The sequence below is a fragment of the Phytophthora parasitica genome, assembly GCF_000247585.1.
Source record: "Phytophthora parasitica INRA-310 unplaced genomic scaffold supercont2.28, whole genome shotgun sequence".
NCBI classification, from domain to species: domain Eukaryota; phylum Oomycota; class Peronosporomycetes; order Peronosporales; family Peronosporaceae; genus Phytophthora; species Phytophthora nicotianae.
Window position 1 is genome coordinate 675039 of NW_008649014.1, and position 16122 is coordinate 691160.

General features: G+C 49.5%; 9 protein-coding genes across 9 annotated transcripts; 4 read left to right on the top strand and 5 right to left on the bottom strand.

Annotated features, from left to right (window-relative positions):
* Nucleotides 1-35: 35 nt before the first annotated feature.
* PPTG_23042 (hypothetical protein) lies at nucleotides 36-299 on the top strand (the record flags this gene model as incomplete). Its single annotated transcript, XM_008908089.1, has 1 exon — nucleotides 36-299. The coding sequence occupies one exon, from the start codon at nucleotides 36-38 to the stop codon at nucleotides 297-299; it is 264 nt and encodes an 87-aa protein (XP_008906337.1).
* Nucleotides 300-301: 2 nt separating this feature from the next.
* PPTG_23043 (hypothetical protein) lies at nucleotides 302-496 on the top strand (the record flags this gene model as incomplete). The annotated part of the gene is made up of 1 exon (XM_008908090.1): nucleotides 302-496. One exon carries the CDS (start codon nucleotides 302-304, stop codon nucleotides 494-496), a length of 195 nt encoding a protein of 64 aa, XP_008906338.1.
* Nucleotides 373-1880, bottom strand: PPTG_12354 (hypothetical protein). The gene is made up of 2 exons (XM_008908091.1): nucleotides 1732-1880; nucleotides 373-1634 (listed from the first exon to the last, which is right to left on the bottom strand). The coding sequence occupies exons 1-2, from the start codon at nucleotides 1783-1785 to the stop codon at nucleotides 603-605; spliced, it is 1086 nt and encodes a 361-aa protein (XP_008906339.1). The 5' UTR covers nucleotides 1786-1880; the 3' UTR covers nucleotides 373-602.
* A 1040-nt stretch (nucleotides 1881-2920) lies between these two features.
* PPTG_12355 (hypothetical protein) lies at nucleotides 2921-4245 on the top strand. The gene is made up of 4 exons (XM_008908092.1): nucleotides 2921-3033; nucleotides 3125-3158; nucleotides 3235-3344; nucleotides 3404-4245. Exons 1-4 carry the CDS (start codon nucleotides 3031-3033, stop codon nucleotides 4136-4138), a joined length of 882 nt encoding a protein of 293 aa, XP_008906340.1. The 5' UTR covers nucleotides 2921-3030; the 3' UTR covers nucleotides 4139-4245.
* PPTG_12356 (hypothetical protein) lies at nucleotides 4200-6858 on the bottom strand (the record flags this gene model as incomplete). Its single annotated transcript, XM_008908093.1, has 1 exon — nucleotides 4200-6858. The coding sequence occupies one exon, from the start codon at nucleotides 6856-6858 to the stop codon at nucleotides 4363-4365; it is 2496 nt and encodes an 831-aa protein (XP_008906341.1). The 3' UTR covers nucleotides 4200-4362.
* A 163-nt stretch (nucleotides 6859-7021) lies between these two features.
* PPTG_12357 (hypothetical protein) lies at nucleotides 7022-7678 on the bottom strand (the record flags this gene model as incomplete). The annotated part of the gene is made up of 1 exon (XM_008908094.1): nucleotides 7022-7678. One exon carries the CDS (start codon nucleotides 7676-7678, stop codon nucleotides 7022-7024), a length of 657 nt encoding a protein of 218 aa, XP_008906342.1.
* A 1563-nt stretch (nucleotides 7679-9241) lies between these two features.
* Nucleotides 9242-10538, bottom strand: PPTG_12359 (hypothetical protein). Its single transcript, XM_008908095.1, has 2 exons — nucleotides 10073-10538; nucleotides 9242-9999 (listed from the first exon to the last, which is right to left on the bottom strand). The coding sequence occupies exons 1-2, from the start codon at nucleotides 10416-10418 to the stop codon at nucleotides 9287-9289; spliced, it is 1059 nt and encodes a 352-aa protein (XP_008906343.1). The 5' UTR covers nucleotides 10419-10538; the 3' UTR covers nucleotides 9242-9286.
* Nucleotides 10121-13253, top strand: PPTG_23044 (hypothetical protein; the record flags this gene model as incomplete). Its single annotated transcript, XM_008908096.1, has 5 exons — nucleotides 10121-10929; nucleotides 11510-11836; nucleotides 12472-12495; nucleotides 13027-13061; nucleotides 13223-13253. Exons 1-5 carry the CDS (start codon nucleotides 10777-10779, stop codon nucleotides 13251-13253), a joined length of 570 nt encoding a protein of 189 aa, XP_008906344.1. The 5' UTR covers nucleotides 10121-10776.
* Nucleotides 13254-13663: 410 nt separating this feature from the next.
* Nucleotides 13664-14060, bottom strand: PPTG_12360 (hypothetical protein; the record flags this gene model as incomplete). Its single annotated transcript, XM_008908097.1, has 2 exons — nucleotides 13664-13749; nucleotides 13814-14060. The coding sequence occupies 2 exons, from the start codon at nucleotides 14058-14060 to the stop codon at nucleotides 13664-13666; spliced, it is 333 nt and encodes a 110-aa protein (XP_008906345.1).
* Nucleotides 14061-16122: the final 2062 nt, after the last annotated feature.

Consider the following 16122-nt stretch of genomic DNA (forward strand, 5'->3'; position numbering starts at 1 on the left):
GAAATATGCGTCTCATCTGTCTTCTAGTGGTTATGATGGCCATCCTTGCTGGATGTTGCTATGACCACGCTACAGCGGGCACAACTGATCAAGTTGAGAACGTGAAGACAGCTTCGAAGCCAAACAACTCCAGTGGCGACAAAGCAAACTACTACCTCAAGAGTGACACGAAAAGTGACGAAGAAAGAGGAGGCCTAGGGAAACTCCAGACAATTTTTCAGAAGTCTCCCAAATTTAACACCCAAATGAGGAAGACATCAGATTTAAAGACACTACAAGCTGCTGCGCTGAAGTCATGAAGATGAAGAATTCCGGAGAAAAGATTGAGATAACAAACCGGGACGTTAAACGTCTGAGGTCGTTTACAGCTAAAAGCCCTTTACAAGGATTGAACCTGATCGAGAAGTTGATAGGGATGGCGATGGTGGGCGTGTTAGTGGGCGGGTTTACTGGTCTCCTTGTGTTGTTCCTCAACATGATCAACGCCAAAAAATAGACGTGCATAATTTACATACTCGCAAGTATGTTAAGAAAACGAAAAAAATCTCAGTGCGTTGCAATGTTCCTCGTACATGATTGAGAAAAACAGATAAACCGCCAATCTACGCCTTGGCAGCCTCAATCGCCTTGGGGCCAGCATTCCGGCGCAGCAAGTACAGCACGCGCATGGTGTACTTGGTGATCTGCTCCTTGGTCATGACCAACAGGGCGCTCTTGAGGACCGTGTTGAAGAGTTGAGCCGAGCAGCCCTTGAAGTAGCCGCTGGGACCTTCCAGTTCGCCAATACGCTTCAGCACCTGCAGCATTGAGGTGCCCATTTCCGCATGATGGTGACCATGCGAGCTTTTTTGTCCAGCAATCTGCTTTTTCTGCGCCTGCATCAACACCTTGGCACGGATCACTGGGTATGTGATGATCGTGGCCACTGCCTTGGCAATAGCAGCCAAGATAAACGCCTCCAACGCCGTCAGTGAGCTCACACGCTTGGCATTGCTAGCCGCCATCTTGGAGTGCTGTAGCTGCAGCTTTAACTTGTCGAAGATGGTGTAATTGATGGACGGATTGCTCACCAACACCAAGGACGGGATAAATCCCTTCCAGAAGGACATGAGCCCGTCCTCGGCGTAGATTTCCTTACCGATGCCCCACATAGTGCGTCGTTGGGGCTCCGAGGTCTTGTTCTTATCATCAGAGTCACTAGACTCATCATCACTGGGCTGGATCTGAGCCCGAGTGTTGATCATCTCCAACGGGAGCGTCATGGACATGTTTAAAGCTCCGGCAGTGGAGGCCATGAGCAGACTCATGCCCGTAGTGATAGGCGTGCTCGAGTGCTTCTCTACCGCCGTCTTAAGGAACGAATACCAGTAGAAATACGCAAAGTTGGACGACACAGTGTGCACGACCTTAGAGCTGAGGCCAGCGAGGAGACCCTCGACTCCTTCTTTGCGGTAGATGAGCCACACAGCCACCAGAAGGTTGTGCGCCTTCTTCTTGCGGAGCTCCACGGCTTTTGCTTTGGCCTCTTCCGTCTCCTCCTCCTTACTGTCGTCCACGTCTACTTGACGTCGTGTCTTCACTACGTCCAGCGGATACAGCAACACGGCAGCGAAGAGTGCACCCATGGCACCGGCCTGCAATTAGCAGATTATAAATATTATGTTAGTAAAAAATATGATACAATGGATTACTCTTCCTCCGTCTGCAGGTTACGACGTTGGGGGTACGTACGGATGCGTCCACGAAGGCCTTGAAGGCGGGGGAGGTGGGGTTCTTGTCGGTCATAGCTGGAGATCTTAAGCGCGAGCCAGTAATTGCACGAATGTTGACTCGAAGTTGCAGGCGTCCCGTCAGTTTTTGATCAAGTTTGACGGGGAAGGCTACCCCTCGTAAATATGGTATCTTATTAGAAAGGTGGTGAATCTGCGACATGAGGTGATGGACACAGCAGTTCATGAAGCAAATTTGCTTGATGCACTCCACTCGAAGACTTGCTCGGTACATTGATGCAGTGCGAAGGCGGCCAGACCGTGTACAAGTCGTATATGGGGTGCTGCGATACTTCGATGGGAAGCGCGGGCTGATGTCAGGCCGGCAGTGTCGTTATGACCAGGAAGGTAGCAATATCGGCCGAGTCGTGTCATGGTGGAAGGAGCAATTCTGAAGCAGACCACTCCACCACCGAGTCCTGCTCGGGTGGCGCGAAAGAATGTGGAATGCTTCGAAGGTGCACGAATTGTCTCTGAAATGACACCTTTAATTAAAAAGTTATGGGATCACTTCCGATGACGTTCAGTTCACAGGTAAATTACCCCCACTGAAAACAATGCCACGAGACTGTTACCTCATAGACTCATGCCAAATAGTCATAAAAGCCTCTAATACAAGTACGCATCGCTCCGAAGGCAATATACAACGATTGCTACCGTTTTTCAGTCTCTCTTGGGTACACTACACAAAACTCATAATATGTATGGAGAAATAAGCTATGCTGGTAGGGTCAGTCGACATCACCTGAGCCTACGGCTGCAAACCGTAGAGCTTAGTAGCGCAAATGAAAAGTTGCAGTTTCAACTGGATCGAATTTACCACAGCCACAAGAATCTCTGTAATAATGCAAAGCTCTTGGATTATACAGCAATACAGCCTTCACTTGCCATCAATGTACACGCTTCTGCTACATGCTATCTTCCAGTTCCATTGCATGTTGCGGTGTGCGCGTCCAAGTTCCGATCGGGTTATACTACATGTATTCCGAAGTTCGGAATCCGAACACACTCACATCAAACTCGATTTTCCATACGATATTCTTGTCGATTGCCCTTTTTCTGTTGATCCGCCGCTTTCGTCCACTGTGTGGATTCAAGAGTGTATATCATCGGACAGGAGTGGACTGTCCACTGCCGCTCGACCTCGCACACAGAAATCCCTTCATATTTGAACGGCAGCGCAGCGAGACCAGAGTACCAGACGGCCGCCCTCATCTCTTCCAGCTTCCGCCCCACAGCCCCCTCCATCCGCATCACCACCATGGTGAGTGCCGCTCCTTCTCCCCCTTGCTCTTCTCTTCGTGGCGTTGCACGTTTCCCCCTCCCCCTTGTCTAACGCACATTCTTTCCCCTAGGACGAGCACGACGATCTCTACATGATGGAAGAAGGTATATAGGGAAGACATGGGATGTTTATTCAGCAGTACTAACGCTCTTGCTTATATCTACCTCCCGTCAACCGCAGAGCTCGACGACGGCCGCTATTACGACGACGTAGACGACTTGAGCTCCCAACAGCGTCTAAAGCGTGTGCTGTACCCGCCGCGACTCATGGTGGACTTCAAGAGCTTGGGTGTACGTATAGTTCTCTTATTACCCCCGCGGTAGTGCCTAGCTAAATGACGCTTGCGCAGGTCGAAGCTCTGAGGCGCTACGCCAAGTTCTACCACCTTAAGTTCGACGACGACGCGGACAAGGAGGAGCTGGCAGCGCAGGTGGCTCGTCACTTCGATATGTCGCTGGAGGTGGAGGAGGACGACTCCATCGTCGCCTTCATGCAGCGTCTGCGTAATGGCGAGCGGACGGCGGTCAAGCGCTCGACTGTCCGTGAGAAGGAGCGCAAGGCGCAGGCGGCCGCCGACAAGGCCAAGCGCAAGTCCAACAGCCGCAAGCGCCAACGTGACCACTCCGTGTCCGTCTCGTCCGGTCGCAACACAAACAACAGCTCGAGCCACAATACGAGCAACGGAAACTCCGGGAACTCGTCCACTCACCACAGCCACTCGAGCGGATCCAGCAACGGCCACAGCGGACGGAGTGAAGGTCGCAAAGCTCCACCGAGCAGTTCGAAACCTGCCAACTCGAGTGGCAAGAACAAGAAGAACAAAAAGGACGCAGACACGGGCGAGGACAACGAACTCTACTGCATCTGCAACTTGCCCAGCTACGGCAACATGATCGCGTGCGATGGCAAGACGTGCCCCAACCCGTCGCAATGGTACCATCTCGAGTGTGTGGGTCTGGCCGATGGCCGCCATCCGGACACGTGGTTGTGTCCGGAGTGCGACCCCAAGGGCTTCTCCGGTGGCTCCTCCAACAGCCACAAGAAGAAGAAAAACAAACGCTCCAAGTCTCCTGGCAACAAGTAAAAGGGATCCTTTCAGTGGCGAGGAGAAGAGCGACTGCTGTTGCTTTTGCTGCGTTGCATGCCTTCGATTCATTCAAATATACCTCTATTGTTGATCGCTTATGTAGCTAAAGTTATCTTGGCTTCGTCCTTTTGCAGCCATTTTGTAGATCTATTGCGCTAATCGGAGCTTTACTGTACGTTTCTGTCGTCACATTGCATTTGAAGAAGATGGCTACATCGAGCTTATGCGAAGGCCCAGAGTTTGACCCGCTTGTCCGCACCTGAGGACACGAATGCTGGTTCGGTTGGATGCCATTGCGCTTGTAACACTTTACCGTAATGTTTGTGGTAACTAGCAACAGGTTGCAACGTTGAACTGGAGACTTGCATGATGCAGATCGTACCGTCAAAGGCGGCACTGAGCAGCCACTGACCTCCAGGAGACCAGCGCACAGATCGACATTCGTCTTGGTGAGGCAGAATAATCTGCAAAGCCTCTCGTGCGGTAGATCGCAGATCCCAAAGAGAAACGCTACCGTCTTGGTGACCTGAGACTACCAGTTTGTCATCACTTGGGTGGAAATGCAGGGCAAACGCAGCGTGCTCCCCAGACGTCACTAAGCGCTCACAACGTCTGCTACGCGTATCCCAGAGACGTACTGTTTTATCGAGGGCTGCACTCAGCAATAAGGTGCTAGTCGAGGCTGAATGAGGCATAGCGATCGTTTGGATCTCCCCAACATGACCATCAAGTGTCTGAAAGGGTCCACTATTTGAGTGTTTGTGAGTTCGTTGAACATCCCAACAACTCAAGCGACGATCGTTAGTTGAGGTAGTCCATAGTAAATGAGGGGATGAAAATTCCAGTGCCCGAGTTTTGCCCTTTAACCCGTTGACGTCGCCTCGCTGTATCCAGAATTCGTCGACTTGCTGCTTCTGTAATGGATCTCTATCTTTTGTTATCAACACCTTAACGGATCCATCGGCTGCACCTGACGCAACCATCGAAGTATCGCCATAGTTGAGTAAATGATGATTGTAGGAAACACAATAGATACCCGAGTCGTGATGCTTGTGTCTTTCAAGTGTTACGGGGAGTAGCGGCAGTATCATGTTTTGAGGGGAAGACCAGGATAATTGCTGCTGTCGCTGCTGTAAGGGGGTTGATAAGTTAAAGATTCGTAACGCACGTGCATTTGTACCAACAGCGAAGTGGTTTCCAGTTGGATGAACGTCCAACGCGCGTACGGCTTGAGGCTCTTTCACTTCAGCAATTACGCCTGCACACACCACATGGTCGAGTTTAAGTTCGTCGTAGTGCAGCGGTGGACCCTTGAGCCCCATCGGGATTTCAACATCGAAATCTAGTTCATCATTGAGATCGTGTTGCAGGTCTGCAAAATTATCTTGTTCAGGTGGAAGAATGTCTTCGGTGAACATTTGTTTCTGCTGGGGCTCCCCATTTTCAGGGTACGGATTCAATTGAAGACTGTTTGAACTCTGTTGAGCCCAGCTAGCAGTGAAGTCTTGGCTTGAGATAGCGGGACTGGTAATTAGAGCTTGCTGAATCTGTTCACGTTGAGCTGTTTGCGGTTGCTCTAAGCTAGATTTTGTTTCCACTGCAACCAAGTTGCTACCACCGCGCTGGTTGTTGTCAGCTTCCGCATTCATTACAATCGAGTTGTTGCTTTCCAGGCCGATACGATGGATATCGTCGACTCTTTCGCCACAATTATTATCTTTCACAGTACGTTCCTCGACTATTTCGCCAAGCGGCGGTATACTTTCGGTCTGTGTGGCCACGGCGCTGCACTCATCTGATCCACAACTTACAGCGACATCGGCAGTTTTCTTCTCTTCTGGTGCACAATTCACGCCAGCGTCTACAGTCTCCTTAGTATCCAGTTCACAGCTCACGGTAGCATCTACCATTATCTTCACGTCAATCTCACAGCTCACGGCAGCATCAGCAGTCTCCTTCACATCTTGAATAAAGTCTTCATCAATCCCCTCACTGTCATCTTCTTGCCATTGAAATCTATCCAAATTCATGGAAAATGCCATCGGGTTGCGTTGTTGTTTTTGCCACATCGTCCACTCAACTGAATGCGCCACACTTTGATCTTCTGGAACGACTGCAGTCTCTTCGATCAACACTTCGTTATGTCGTTTATCCAGTAGCAAAATTTCATTTCCATCGTGCTCTTCTTCAGACGCAATGTCCTCGCCAATACTCGTCACCGAAATACAATCTCGAGCTGTACCATCACCAATCTGCCGGTGGAATAGCACAGCATCACGTATCAATCCAACAAGTTGTAACTTCGGCATTGCAACATACTTGAACACGTCGCTCTCGTCTACATCAACAGGAGCTCTAAACAGAGGAACCAGTTTTTCAAAACACTTTAACTTGACTTGAGCGAGTCTCGACTGCGTGTCACCTCGGAATTGAGTCTTCATCAATATTTCCAGCTCGTCCAGAGCTAATAATGCAGCCGTAAACTCCTCGGATACTTCATTGATACTCTTCAAAGGCTGCAACAACGCTCGAGCTCTTGTTACATCTCCAGCGAAAACCCAACGCCGTAGCAACGCAACCTCATGCAAACCACCCCGTAACCAAGTCACATCCAGTCCACTCTCCTGTTGCAACGCTAAAGAGCTGGCATACAGCCCCGTAGCCTGTAGATATTGCGCAACGAGATACAACACATCGTTATGGCGAGGCATCGCCATTCTCGACCTCGAAACTGTAACCAAAACGGCAACCTTTCAATAAGAGAGTCGTCTCTAACTTGTTAGGGGAAATACCCTTATTTGACCGTAACCAATACAGTAAGGGATAGCATAAGGATAGATTGCTGGTATGTTTCTTAAAAAAACATTCTTGGGTTCCTGTCTACATGGTGACGATGCTGCTCTTAGGCGTGTCGGCCCCTGTACCGCCACCAAGCTCGCTCTCACCAGCAGCAGTGGCTCCAAACGCTGCTGCTCCCCCGAAGCCACCGGCCTCCGCGTCCTGCTCGCGCTTCTTCTTCCTTGAGTACATGGCGAACATAAGCGCACCAATGATGATACAGGCAGCCAGCACGCCGATAATGATAAACACAGCTGAGCTAGTGCCGCCAGAGTCCGCTTCAGACGCCACCGAGCCGCTGTTGGCTGACGCAGGGTTCACGTTGTTGTTTGTCGCTTCCCTCGACCCGGATGAGAGTGACGACGACGACGAGCTACTCAGTGATCCATTTACAGACGACGAGAAGCTGCCAGACCCAGAGACTGAACGCGACGTACTACTGGAGCCTGATACACTAGAAGACGTCGATGTGGACGAACTGGAAGATTCCGAGGAGCTAGTTGCCTGGGAAGCGCTGGACGAACTGGAAGCTTTGGAACTAGAACTTTCTGTACTGGAAGAGCTACTGGAAGTCTTGGAACTGGAGCTGGAAGTCGTAGAGCCTGAACTCGTACTCGAGCCGGACTCGCACTTGTCTCCACTAAATCCTTCATTGCACGAGCAACTGAAGCTCGGCGCTCCATCCGAACTGGTCGACATTAAGTTGCACGATCCTTGGCCATTGCACTGTACGCCGTTCACACTGCAGCCGTCTAAACACACCAACAACGTCAGTCTCTGGCAGTATTTAACCCCACGCAATATTTCGCCTTGTCTTACCACTACACGAAGATCCACCGAAGTATTCGTCGCAGCGGTCGATGGACAGACACTTGTAGACGCCGTCGCGTTGGATGCAGGCCAGTTGGCCACTAGTCGCGTCCGACGGGCAGTTGCCAGCCGCCGAGCCGCCGCATACGGTGCCAGCCACACAGGCCTGAATGGAAGTGACCGAGTCGCCCGCCACGCACGTCTCGCCGTCCGCACAGTCTTCAGTGCTGCTGCAGTTGACAGCCATGTGCATGGCCTTCATAGGCGAGGGCGCCAGCGCCAGCGCGAGCAGCGCCACTAGCAGTCGCATTTGGTCTGGACAAATGTCGTCACTTTTGGAATTGGGCAACCTCGACGATCCGGTTTTTTGGCCAGGCGGGAGAGCGGAATATTTGTGCCGCACTTGTCCCATACAAACACCAAGTGTTAGAGACAGAAACGGTACCGGACCAATGTTCAAATCGCGGGTCAAAAACGACATTTCTTTCGAGGCCTCGTTGATATTTGCACTGAACTGTTCCCGTTGGTCACGGGCATTCGCGCCACACATGGAGATTTTTGTGGACAAAACCGTCGCTAACTCTCTGCCGATACGTGTGTGAATTTTGAGGATTTATCCTGGTGAGCTCTGTGCAATTTGGGATCATCAGTGCGCGAGGCAAAGGTGCTGAAGGTGCTGGGTAATCACCGAAATGGATATGATTCGCACCCACGCAGCGCCTCGACTCGCTGGATTTAGTGGGCATCAGAGAAGGAGGACGCAGTATCAGGTTTAACAAATGTCAGAATCCGATTTCTGTCTAACCTGATGATGCGTAAGCTGAAAATTGCAGCATACCCGTAAAATTTAATATCTTTTAATTTTGATAAATTATATAGAAATCCAGACTATCGCTATACGAAGGAGACTTTATGACAAGTCTTGGAATCAAATCGGCGAGACAGGACAAGCAGGCACCTGCGGCGCAACCCACGGCAGGATTATCGTGGCATGAAGCTCGTTGTCCCAAGAAGATCAAGACAAGAAGATCAAGCTTCGTTTACAGCTCCAACAGCGGCGGCTCGGCTCGAGGTCGTCACATGCTAACGTCACCCGATGAAAAGATACGTCTGACTCGTCTACCATCTCAACAGTGGCCTCGCTGGTTATCAGTAAGTTTAGCGCGCTTGCCAAGCGGCTTAGCGCGCGGCTCCACTTGTCTTCGCAAACGATTTCTGGATTGCTCTATCTACAATTAGTAGTTTTTTTTTGTAATAGCGACTTGTAATAGCGACTTCATTTCGTTGGAATTATCAAGCTGAGGTTTCCCCAAAGTTGCCGCGGGGCTTGCCTGTGAATTTCTTCGAAGGACGCAATTGTGAGTGAGTTGGATTGGAATAACATTTTGCTCTATTTTGTGATGGTTGCTTCGTTATGATCTTCAAGAGGCCGCAACGCCATATCAAGGTGATACTAGTAGTTTGTAAAATATGCTCCTTCTAAAGGAACATGTCTGTTTACATGCGAGCGATGTTGGATCTCGGTGTACGGCCGGTGTGACCAGCTGCAAGATCTCTCGCACCCACAGCGCCGACACCTTGTGTGGAAGCAAGGGCGTTGGCGTATTCCTCCTCTTCCTGCTGCTTCCTTCTACGCGAGTACGCAACCAACAACACCGTGCCGACCAAGAAGAACGCTGTCATGACGAGTACGAGGATCAGAACTCCTGGTCGGATGCCACTACGAGAAGTACTAGACACCGACTCGCTGTTAGCTAGTTCGCCCGACGACGACGCCGAGCTGGAGCTAGACGCACTGTCATCCTCTGCATTGTCGTCGGCGTTCGACTCGTCCGATGCATCGGTGGTTGATTGATCGGCATCAGTTGACGAATCATCGGACGTATCAGTAGACGACTCGTCCGTAGCTGAGTCATCCGATGCATCTGTGGACTTATCGTCCGAGGTACCAGAGTCGTCGGCATTGGCATCATCAGATCCATTCTTAGATGCATCATCATCAGATCCATCGTCTAGCGCTCCCCAGAATGAGTCCTCGTCGTCGGTATCGGTAGAGGATGTGTTCGTCGAACCTGGAGCATTCTCACACTTTTCTCCACTGTAGCCATTATCGCATGTGCAGCCGAACACTGGCGTTCCGTCAGCATTGGACGACATCATGTTGCACGATCCCTGGCCATTGCATCGTACTCCATTCACACTGCAACCGTCTGAATAACCACCACAAGATACAGTTAGTCACTCATATTAACACAATTGTATCAATCTAGTTTGTAAGCTTACCACTGCATTTGGAACCTCCGTAGTACGCATCGCATCGCGTAATAGACACGCACTTGTAGATGCCCTTGTTTCCGTTCAGAATGGCACAACCTTCACTGCAGTCGTTGAATGGTCTCCAGAGGCAAGCGAGTTTGCCCGTGTCATCGGACGGACAGTTGCCCATCGAGGAGCCTCCGCAAACCGTGGGTGCTACACAGGCCTGGACGGATGTGTCTGCGTCACCAGCCACACAAGTTTCGCCCCAAGCACAGTCCGCAGTTGTGGTACACGTGATGGCATTCTGTACAGCCTGCACGGAGCCCTGGAGGGCCAGGAAAACCAGCGCGGTAACTCCGAAGACCTGCATTTCGTCACGAATCCTTCGTTCAGGGAGATTTCGGTACTGAGCCTGGAGCCATGGATTGGGAAGGCCTGCTGAGATGAACTTTGGTGAGGAAGGAGACACGGATCAAGGAACTTTCAGTGGCCGCACGTGGCCGATACAAAGCGTCAGTGAGACGAGCAGAACATGGTAGCCATGACGCAAAAACTAGCCAAGTCAAATCCCGCATTTTGCCTGGAGCGCGTGCCCCCGAAACCTTGAAGGTTTTCTTTCAAGGTCTCGTGAGCTGGATGGCTGGTTCCGAATTGCTTTCAACTGGTGGGAATTAATCCCTCATCCATTGCGAAAACCAGCGAAAAGAGCCGTTTGATATCGCTTCCAGATGAACCAGTTGGCTCCGTTATTGGGGCACCCGTCACGGAACCTCAATGCTATGTTTCCTGTGGCACTGGGCAAGGTGCCCGCACGAAAACACGACAACGGAAAAATTAGAGATGTTTTTTTTAAACTTCAAAGTACAGTTCAGTCAGTACATGTACGATACGGTGGTGCAGTGCGGATAAAAAAAACTACATCATGTAGCCTACATGTACCGCTCCGGAGTGGAATGTGTTATTGCAACAGCAGAATACCTTTGAGATCAGAGACGGCACTGTTAAAGAACTGTCGTTCAGTAGCTTATTGTACAAATAGGGAACGACGGTCATTGTTATTGCAGAACCATCCTGCTCTACTTAAGTACAGACAATCCTCTTTGTAGTGATATCGTAAGGAAGCCACTTTTTTATTACTATCCGGAGGAATCACTTTCAAGAGCTGTACCATTACAAGGTTACCGTCGTTTTATGGCTACACTGCTGACTGCAAGGTCGACACAGTGGATGACCATGTTCTTTCTTCATACTGACGCGATGGGTCTGCCGCATCAAGCAATTTGAGGCTTCAGACTCTGCAGAGCGCGTTCCGAGGGAAGTTGGGTCGCCAGCGGGCCGAACCAAGCAAATAGAGAGCTGTAGTTTTCCGGGGCTATTTGAGGGTACGCAGCTAATCAAGGTGAAGTCGTACCCACGGATGAGGGGAGTGTGTCATGCATGACACGCAGGCGAAAAATATAGATCAGGCACTACCTTGGCCGCACGGCGTCTCAGTCGCCTTTGGTGCCGCCCGGCTATAGCGGTAGGGTGGTGAACGCGCTTCCCCGCGTCGACTTCGGTTCCGCGGCTCACCTGCCGACGACATACAGTATGAAAAGTCATCCTGGAGACAGCCACTGGGCAGCTCCAGGCGACAACTCTCCTCACGGCAAGGGGTTGCTCTCAGCAGCGTCCTCCTCAGCCCCAGTGGTCGCAAACCACTGTCCCCCGCTCTCCGAACCCACGAGCCACTTCAATCTACCGCCTCAGTACGCACCAATGTCCTGTTCGCCCTGTCACCCTCGCTCAGTAAGTCTTTCTCTCTGTTGGGTGAGGCCGGCCCCGTAGAACCGCAAAACCCCACGCGTATATTAGCTGCTTAATCCTGCCCAGTACTGGCGGAATCGCAACTGAGAGTTAGGCGGCCACCGCCGGCCGTCCAGAGCTCTCCTACGAAGACTACTTCTTTTTACCAACTATGCACCTGGCCTCCTGACCGTCCATTTCTCCCGTCGACGTCGCCTCTCCTTCCTGCACTCTCTTCGTCGTACCTGACGCTGTGTCGCTCCTCCTAAGCGATCTTCTCTCGGTGACTGCTCGCCCTCCACGCCTTTTCAGATGCTGGCCGCCACCTTCAGCCACAGATCCTAGCGCTCGTCAGTCACTGACTGCAACGTTCTTCTTTAGCTGTCTTCAACGTCACTCTCCGTTAGGTCGATTGTCACTATGTCGGGGTCCTGTGTGACGTCAACACTGTGACGCGCACGCCGCCTACTAAGGGTTATGAAGTGTTGCTCCAAAAATAAGTTCCTTGGAGTAACAGCACACCTCATAACTGCACTGGAGTTAAGAATTGGGACATCCAAAAATATCCGAAAGGAACTCTATGATTAGCTTATCCGAATTTTTGTACTGCTATTCCTGACTCCGCTACAGTTCTATAGTGCAGTTACTGGACTTCTTCGGACGTAGATTTACCAAACGTTTAATTTCAATAATTATCGACCTATTGATAGTAATAATTGACGATTATTTGTCACTAAGTACAATCTGGAGGTGATAGGCAATTTTGATTTGGTTTGTACAGTAACGGACAGAATGTAACTGCCACACATGGCTAAGTTCTTCATAGTTAAGGAGGACCTGTCCATGTCTAAACATAATAGAACGGCCACCAATAATACCGACAATCGACACGATTTTGCCAATATATTTTTACCTTACTGTTTGTAAGTAAAAAATATTTGAGTTCAATTATAATCTTTATTCATGTGGATCATATGTTTCTCTTTTATGTCCTAGAGAATGCTACTCCTCTAGAACTGACAGTTAGTTGTGGACGTTGCTGCTGCCACAGATAATTTTTTTGTCCACACTAATTTAGTTTATAATCGGATCAATCCTGTCTTTAAAATACGTGGTGGAGAAGCTATATTATCGCGGATATGCTATCGATAGAGGTTACTGATGTTTCGGAGAGCAGTGGCGTGATTGAACAGAATGTGCTTATGCAAGAGAGCAACTTGACCTTTTGGTAGGTAGTGGTGGCAGCCTCACTTTTTCCTTCTGTGGTAGCAATCTGGCAGCTCCCCAGGAGACCTACCCTTCTAAAAGTACGACCAAGGACACCAGTTAGCCTTCGGGCTCTTGTTAAACTTGATTTAACCCCTGACACCTGCGAAATTAGTGTTATAGTGTGGACCCGTATAACCCCAACATCCCATAATCATGGGTAATCTGGTGAATTAGTCCAGGCCTTCATCGTTTTTCAGTAGATATCCCGGATCCAATACAGATTTCAGTCCGGGTTTTGGTGTATTCGTGTGAACTACGTACTAAAAGACTAGAAGATAGGAGTATGGGGCGTGACAAGAGTATACCAAGCGCCTAAGACAGCCTTTTCCGGCCCATATATTTGTGTCGCCAACTCATGTCAAGTAGCTCTGCGTGTAACAATGCTATTACTCTCAATTCCAAGCCAGCATGAAACGGCGAGCTAGGTAACAAAGATCCTCGAGATATTTTATCTCAGTTTATACTGTAAGAATGTGAGTTTTACTAGCCGTGAATACATATCATTTGTGACCACACGTGATACGTTTCCGGTTTCGGCAGAAAGCTCGTGAAGCACGCGTTTCACTCGAGCTTCAAGGGCACCCTCCCTTCCTCCAGCTTGAACGTCTGAACAATATTGTGAACATCTTCCGATACTATGATTTTGTCTGTAATATACAAAAAAACAGTTAGATATACATGTGTGCAGCGTAACAGCAGAACCGCACAAACCAGAGCGAGTCTTAAGGAATTGTAGAATCCGCTTCACCGAAGATCCGCCCTCGTAAAGATTCTTGGCCAGTCCAAGCAGGGACGGATCAACAACCTTTAGGTTTTCAGCGTACCGTCGATAAAGTGATTGTGCGATGTTGTGATGGTGCGTTGTCACGCTTTTCGAGACTTCAACACGATACACACCGTTATCGCAATCCTCTCGACTAAATTGTTTCACAATTCGAGCGGTCACTACGGCCGGCATCCTGTAGACCGGTAGCTTTGAAGTTTTCTTCGTTTTTTTTTCCTGCATAACAATGACAATAATATAAATCCCTATATTTTAAAGCGTACGAGGCTAATAAAATATCTAGTGCCACATATCACGATATCTAGGTTTTCCACCGTGAGTGCAAATGTAGGTGCGACTGTAAATAGGTTTAGTTTTCTCCGTGTCCGTGCCACAATAGTCTGGAAAAAACACTAGGAGCTCCAGATGTACAGCGTGTTCTGGTCTTCTTGTTCATAGCTTCCACTGTAACAGTGTCACGAATGCTGTCAAAAAAGTAGCACAGTGAGACCTTACAATTATTACTGCTAAATAACAACTAGCTCACCGGAATGGCTGATACGTGTCCGAAGCGTACGTCTCAAAGTACTCCGAGAAAGCTTTCCAAGCCGAAGATAGTAGTACTTAGACCTTGACATTCCACTAGTGACGTAGATCCAACGATACCGGAGCCAGCAAAGCCCGCGCTTTCCTCTTCTGAAGCCGACAATTCACTTTCAACTTTGCTCCACTCACTGTCGGCATTATCGTCACCTATTCGACGTTTCTTCGCATCATTTCTTGACACGAGCGACTGGCTGTTATATCCCACACAATCCCCATTTGCATTTACCCAGCCGACTCCGTCAGAGGATCAACAGCGAGGAGACGTCGGCCTGCAGCCCTCGGACTGGGGGGGGGGGGGGGCATATTGGTTCGAAACTGGCCAGTTTCATCAGAGCCACTAAATAGTATTAATTTGTGAAGGATCTGTAATTTATGCACTCAAAAATAACTTCTCCACCTGTGATATAAGTGGCAAAAACCTGACAGGTCAGGCCACAGGTAGAGAAAATATGTCTTTCACCTGTGGCAGCAGACACTCCGGTTAGTTGTGGCGGCAGTTGTATTCTGTCCGTTGCTGTATGCTGACGGTCAGCGGGAGACCTCTCCAACCTCCTTAACCCCAACACTAGCAATTTCCAGGACAAAAATAGGACCAATCCTTAGTTGCCCTTCTTCGTGCCAATAGAAGGTAAAAATTGAGATCGTTAGTAACTCAAGCATTGCAAGACGGATGTCTGCTACGCTGATCATCTCGTTGTCGCTCAAAGCAAGTTAGGACTTTGTAAATAATAATCAAACTAGATGCTGCTCATGTAGGTCTTCTATCGATTGGTCCAACGATTCCAGGACAAAAATATACTAACTCGTTTCCTAACGTTGCTGCAAACGGAGAGAGCATCGGCTTTCTGTTGCAATCAATCTATCACTTGGTGCGCGGCGGTGTGGTTCATCGAGTGGCAAACCTCGCTTTCTTGACGGGGGAATTGCTCGATTCTCTTGCCAAACAGTTTCATGAAGTTCTTCTGGCACTTCGCATGGGCGTAGCAGCTCCTTGTCTGTATGGAACTTGTTGAAACACGTCGTTATACCGTTCCAAGCTTGATTTGGCTTTCTGTTGCCGCACCACTAAGAGAGCGTTATAAAACCCGCACAATATCAACAGTGTACTCACCTTGTGAATCTAAATGCCTCCAAGAATGACCCTGTTGCCAGTGAAACGATCCCGTGCTGAACAGGTCCATACCTGGAACAAACAACACTAGTGCTAAAGCACTTTTCTTAATTAAAAATCTTGCCCTTTTTTCTTTGGATTTCGCACATGTACCAAACCAAGATCGGCAACAGCCTGGGAGCGAGTCCGTATCATGTCATCATCGGGATAGATAATCGAAACATCGGCGACATATGCGATCTTCGCGCATAACACACGAGCAAGTTCCGCTGTGTGAGATAGATCTCTGTCGTGACACATAGGTGCCGACCACTGGATTTGTACATCGTCATGTCTGTTCTTCTTGCCTCAAGCGCGGATAATTTCCGCGTATCGAGCCTGGGTCATCGCGGTAGGGTCGTAGAAGAACGCCGGTGTCACGGAGTAAAAGCTGAGCCAAAGCTCTACATCCACAAATCGAAGCAGCCCCTCCGTTGACACGGCAAAGCTTGCGTTGATGAAGTCTCTAAATGAAGTCACTACTGATTCGTCCAGCCAAGC